This window comes from Seriola dumerili, unplaced genomic scaffold (genome assembly GCF_002260705.1).
Source record: "Seriola dumerili isolate Sdu_G_001 unplaced genomic scaffold, Sdu_1.0 BDQW01000019.1, whole genome shotgun sequence".
Classification (NCBI taxonomy): Eukaryota; Metazoa; Chordata; class Actinopteri; order Carangiformes; family Carangidae; genus Seriola; species Seriola dumerili.
Window position 1 is genome coordinate 614,010 of NW_019174274.1, and position 6,000 is coordinate 620,009.

The 6,000-nt window shown below is 44.8% G+C and overlaps 1 protein-coding gene across 1 annotated transcript in view; it reads left to right on the plus strand.

The window, feature by feature from the left end:
- The window catches only part of LOC111233779 (tensin-like), a 40,351-nt gene extending 35,806 nt beyond the window's left edge, over positions 1 to 4,545 (plus strand). The window contains exons 19-30 of the mRNA XM_022761676.1: positions 273 to 354; positions 501 to 1,057; positions 1,147 to 1,233; positions 1,483 to 1,611; positions 1,730 to 1,825; positions 1,910 to 1,987; positions 2,118 to 2,189; positions 2,407 to 2,433; positions 2,792 to 2,960; positions 3,100 to 3,168; positions 3,262 to 3,291; positions 3,455 to 4,545. Coding sequence (XP_022617397.1) covers positions 273 to 354; positions 501 to 1,057; positions 1,147 to 1,233; positions 1,483 to 1,611; positions 1,730 to 1,825; positions 1,910 to 1,987; positions 2,118 to 2,189; positions 2,407 to 2,433; positions 2,792 to 2,960; positions 3,100 to 3,168; positions 3,262 to 3,291; positions 3,455 to 3,584 — 1,526 coding nt within the window. The 3' untranslated portion in view covers positions 3,585 to 4,545. The remainder of the gene's footprint in view (positions 1 to 272; positions 355 to 500; positions 1,058 to 1,146; positions 1,234 to 1,482; positions 1,612 to 1,729; positions 1,826 to 1,909; positions 1,988 to 2,117; positions 2,190 to 2,406; positions 2,434 to 2,791; positions 2,961 to 3,099; positions 3,169 to 3,261; positions 3,292 to 3,454) is intronic.
- The last annotated feature ends 1,455 nt before the right edge of the window (positions 4,546 to 6,000 follow it).

The window sequence follows — 6,000 nt, forward strand, 5'->3', positions numbered from 1 at the left end:
CGCCAGCACAGCCTCCTGACCGCTACACTTTTTCTTTTTTTAATATTTGTGTGTTTCACTGCAACCAAATGTTTTCCTTTTCAGTTGTGCATCCCAGATTTCGACCGAATGTTTTGTTCTATTACGACTGACTTTTGACTGAACCATTTTCTATTTCTGTCACACCAACTCCAACGCCTGATAACTGCATCCCGTTAGGTTCTGTCAGGTTGTGTGAAACACTAAGTAGAGACTGACAGTGTTTGTGTGTTCTGATGCTTTGTGATCCTCAGATAATCGCAGTTTTGGGGACTCCAGAGCACAAGCGTTCAACACTCCTCTCTCCTCCAGCAGTCCAATTCACAGCACTGATGGGTGAGAGCATTTGTCCTTTTTCTCTTAGTTTTATTGTTGAAGATCAGCTGCAGATCAATGGGGAGCACATGTTCTTAAAAAGTCACTGAGCTGGTTCAAAGATGGTGAAGTAACAAAACTGCATCCATTTTTGCTTTCGTCTGCAGAAGGAGGATTGGATCTTCGGATGCCCCCCCTCACAGCCCCGCCCTCTCCTACCCCCACAGACCAGCTTCCCCCGAGGGCTCCCAGGTCAACATCATGGGCGTCCACACCGTCCCTGGCAGCCCCAACACCCTCCACCGCACAGTGGCCACCAACACGCCACCAAGCCCCGCCCTACAGAGACGCCTGGGTCAAGCCAGCCCCTCGCTGGCCAGACACCCGCCTCCGGCCGGCGTCCCCTCCAGCCCTCTGATCGGCAGAAGCCCTAAAATAGTAGCCGCTGGTGTGCCTCCCAGCCCCCTGATGGGGCGCCGCACAGCAGCGAGCGGCCACAGCACACCTGATGAGCTGGGGGCTGCTTCTCGCCAGGGGAGCGCCCAGCCGCCCTCCACGCCCGCCTTCCCCGTCTCCCCGCAGCTGCCGGAGAAGAGGCACATGTCGAGTGGAGACGCGGAGAGGATGGACAACAATAACCTGACACCGACACCGGCCAGCGGAGGCAGCACACCAAATCTGTCTGGCACTCACATGCTCCCAGACATCTCCAAGTCCATATATGGTGAGACAGTGAAAGAATGACTTTTTTTTCCAAGCTCGCAGAAGGTTTGTGTCTTCTCCTGTAATCATTGTCTCCTTCCGTCCAAACAGATGGTTATCCAGACATTAAGATGAATGTCAAGTTTGTCCAGGACACCTCCAAGTTCTGGTACAAGCCAGACATCTCCAGAGAGCAAGGTGAGAGTTCCACCTTTCAAACCCACCGTGATGAGTTTATTGATCCCAAAGTGAAAGAGAGTAAAATTGCCATTCTCTGCTTGATTGTGTATTCTCCTTTCATCTTCTCTTTCCTTCTGTTTATCCTCTTTTTCTCCTCCCGTCCACTTTATTTGATCAACGACTCCCGTTCCCCTAATTTTGTTTCCTTTCCAATCCCTCTCGTCTCTCTTTTTTTCTCCTTGTTCTCCTCCTCTCTCCACCTTTCAGCCATCAACCTGTTGAAGGACAGGGAGCCCGGGGCGTTCATCATCAGGGACAGCCATTCCTTCCGCGGGGCCTACGGTCTGGCCATGAAGGTGGCCTGCCCCCCGCCGACTGTCCAACAAAACAAAAAAGGTTGAAAGAAAACTCTTAAGCAGCATTAAGCTTTTAATGCAACCAAATATCTGAGTTTTTGACTAATCCTTGGCCTTGATTTGGTGAATATTTGCATTCATCCAATTTTTTTTTGCAGTTGGCGACTTGACTAACGAGCTGGTGAGGCACTTCCTGATTGAGACGAGCCCTAAGGGCGTCCGTCTGAAGGGTTGTCCCAACGAACCCTACTTTGGTGAGTTTGAGACATCACTTTCATAGCATTTCACTTGATGTCAAAGTGATCCAGTTTAGCAGAGAGTTGATTTTGTGTTTGTAGGTTGTCTCTCTGCCCTGGTGTACCAGCACTCGATGACTCCTCTGGCTCTGCCCTGTAAGCTGATGATCCCCACCAAAGGTCAGCCCGACCCTCTTCTTCACAGTCGCTCAGACATTTTCTTTAAACATTGTTGTAATCTGTAGCAAAATAGTTTTATGACATAACTTTTTTTTTTTTTTATCTTCTCTGTTTTGTTTGTCACTCAAAGACCCAAACGAAGAGGCGTTGGAGCTTGCCACGCCCACTGATCCAGTCGTTGAACTTCTCAAGCAGGGAGCAGGTAAGCATGAAAAGGATCTCGCTTTGTAGAGACAGACAGCAGTTTTTAATATTCTCTTAATGAGGAAACAGGGACAAGAAGAGTGACAACATTTTGATGTTAGAAGTTCCATGTGACAGGATATAATTGTAATTCGAAGCACATTTCATCGGTTTCTACATCAAATCTTTCATACAGCAGTTCCCTTGCTCACACACTTGTCACCTTTACCTTACAGTCCAGAAGGTTCCTGAGGAAGCCCATGGTAAATAATGCACTGTTCTGCTCTGTCATGCACTTTGACTGAATGTGAATGCGGTGATGCCTGCTCTCACAGAAACAAGTTTTTCCTCCATTTTTACCTGCTGCACAGACCAACTTAGATTTTGTCTTAAAGGAAAAAACGACATGTTTTTAGGAAAGGGTTTAAAAGCATGTGTGTTAAACTGAAAACGGACTGTTCAAATATTCCCAATGTGAAAGATCTTACTGTATTTGTTACCAGCTGTGCAGAGCATGAGAAACACTGTAAGCTTGTCCTCACTGCAGCCTCCATCCTCTGCATGCACACGTTTTCCTCTTGTATCTGTTGTTAACTAACAGTGACTCTGTTTCACTTCTAGCGTGCAATGTCCTCTACATCAACTCTGTCGACATGGAATCTCTCACGGGGCCTCAGGCCATTGCCAAAGCGATCAGTCAGACGCTGGCGACCAACCCTCTGCCCGCTGCGACCACCGTCCACTTCAAGGCGTCTGCGCAGGGCATCACGCTCACTGACAGTCAGAGGAAGTGAGTAAACACACGCAAGACTCAGTAGCTGCAACACGACTGCTTAGGTGGCTGATGTTTAACCATACGTTAAATCTGTGTGGCCCCTGCATGTTTATTCTCAATACCCATGAAAATGTGTGTGTTTCTCCCACTGCAGACTTTTCTTCAGGCGACATTATCCCATCAACACGATAACCTACTGTGACACTGATCCCCAGGACAGAAAGTAAGAACCTTCAAGACCCTTTTGTGCAAATATCTAAACACACATTTGGTTTTTGATTTATGAACAAATATTTCTTTCGTTTTCTTTCCTTAGATGGGGCAAAGAAGGAGGTGGCTCAGTGAAGTAAGTTAAAATATTTAATGGTTGGAAGACAGATGTGAATACATCTTGGTTTCCTTTTCTCAGGTTATTCTGTTGGACATATTTTACCATTATGGTGCCTAAATACCAGCAAAAAAAATACTAAACACAGATGTGTTTTGTTTGTTTGTTTTTTTAATTCAAGGCTTTTCGGATTCGTCGCAAGGAAACAAGGAAGCACAACAGACAATGTCAGCCACCTGTTCGCTGAGCTGGACATAGACCAGCCCGCCTCCGCCATCGTCAGCTTTGTCTCCAAGATGATGAAACGGTGAAACCCCCCAGCGTGTAAATGGCGGTGGCCATTTAGAAATCTTCGTCTGCGTCTTTTTGGCCAGGACTGGATGGCGTCCCCTTTTTTTTTCTGTTTCCTGTTGGTTTGTTTCTGTTTCCTTCCTCTCTTTTTTTCTCTCTGCCTTGCTGGTTTGTCTTGACTTTGGTCTTTTTTGGAAGAGTCTATTTGAAGGATTTGGTGTGGATCCAAAGTGGCGCTAGAGGATGTGTGGTGTGGAGCTGTGAACGTGACAAACATGGAGGCCATTGAAGGGAGAGAATTTATTCACAGGGTAACCTGTACTAAAAGAAAATGCTAGCTAAAGACTAAAGGAACAATGCTAAGTTTAGTCGGGGAACATGTAAGGACTTGTATGTTTCAGGGTTTTCTGTTGTCGTTTTGATTGATTTGATTTACCAAAGGTAGTTGCAATACAAGTGCAAGAATGATGTAGCTATTAAGCCATTATTATTTCCTCTTTTCAAAAGATGAAGTGTTGAACAAAACAAAAAAAAAAAAAGAAAAGAAATACGGTTTCTTCTTGAACTTGTCTTCAGGAAAAAAGTTGGCCTTGATGGCTTTTAGCAAAACAGTGTCTGAAGACCTTATGCATGTTAGCTTGATCTTTAAGCTTGGTTCTTCTACCTTCCACAAAAGTCATTGTGAAATCCTTAGAGTGGTCTTTTCCAGGTCTGTTGTGTGTTGGAAAGGGCTCTGCAGTGAAACAATGACTGATCTAAACTGCGCATAGCAGACCAGACTCAAACCCCCCCCCCCCCCCCGCCCCCGCCACGCTAAGGTCACCGCACTTTGTGTCAGTGCAGCCACACTTGCATCACCTCGGCCTCTGGTCCAAGCCCGATCGCTCTCTCTCTCCCTTTCTCTCTCAAAACCCGCTTATTGGATTACTCTCGCCTGAAATCAGCAAGCTCCTGATAGCATGGCAGACGGAGAGAGGAAGACTGTTTTGTCCACAAGATGGCGCCACTCATTCAGGCTTGGACCCTACCCTCCTCCTCTCCCCCCCTCCCTCCCCCAGCGTCACATAGACCTGCCCATCACCAACTGCTTGCATTAGTGGATCTGTTGATAGACGCTGCCACTGAAACACACTGGAAATCACCAGGGACTGGCCCAATGACCTGGACCTATGCACTGTTCTTTATGCATGTTGTTGTCCCAAAATGTACCCTCCCTCATAGCTACATTCAACATCACTGAAAACATTCTATGCTGTGTGCTAAAAACGACTTAAAAACCTTTAGACAAGTACACTGAGGTTGTATGACTTGTCAAAGACTGCATGAAATAGACAACATTTTTGTACTCTCCTCAGAGTCCTGAAAAGAAGTAGACAACCCATTGTTGAAGTAGTCACATGATGGTGAGATGTTCTATTTTTACTTTTTTTTTTTTTTTTTTTTTTTTAATTTTGGTCCATTTGAGCCAGGGTTACCTTTCACTGTCCGGACAGTCCGGTCTTTGTTTTTTCCACAGTGTCGTCAAAATTTACATTTAGATACGATTTAGGGCAAAGGAAAAGAAAAGAAAAAACAAAAGAACACATGGAGTTTCCACACTGTGTGCAAATGCCTGCTTGTTGAACACACGCTCAACCATTCACAATAAGCTAAGGAAAATTGATATTGATATAAATGTACATAGATATAATACTTTGAAAGGTGACATAGCGAAAAAGTATTTATTTTTGTTGCTTTGGTCCCTCATGATTACTCATATATACATATATTGTACAGTCTAGATAAAGAAGATTACCTAATGGGTTGAGAAAAAAATATATACTTATTTTGGCTAATGATTTCAAAGTCTGACGATTTTGAAATGTGTTTGAATATATGGTGTACATTACTTTGTACATGTATATGTTTGTTTTCGGCTCGTCATGTTTTTCATTTTCGCGTTCTCTCAGAACGAGGTAGGGCATGAATGAGGTAGAAGCCAAGAGTCTGAATTGCATGGACAGAAGCATCTGAGTGTGTTTCCACGGCTGAGGCACACTCATAGGAGTCAATGCATTGTAGCTGGTAGATACTAAGGTAAAGACATGCCCGTCTTAGAAAAAGGGAAGCACGAAAAAAAAAAAAAGTTGAGAAGCCAACCTCAAATGCAATATGAAAACAGCTGTATGCACCCATGACAGTTAGGATTATGATTTTGCCAAAGATTCAAACACTTTACATCTATTCTGACTGGATGCATGTTGCTTTTTTATGTTCAGCTGCTACTCAGTTCCCATTCTTGTGTTTCACACTCTTAACACTGCAACACCTTGCTCAGCTTTAGCAGCAAATGTAAGAAAGCTGAACCAGCCAGGACACGCAGGAATGGGTGTTTTAAGCTCATGTATGTAACACAGGGGCCCTTGCATTTATACAGCGAGACATTCAGCTGCACAT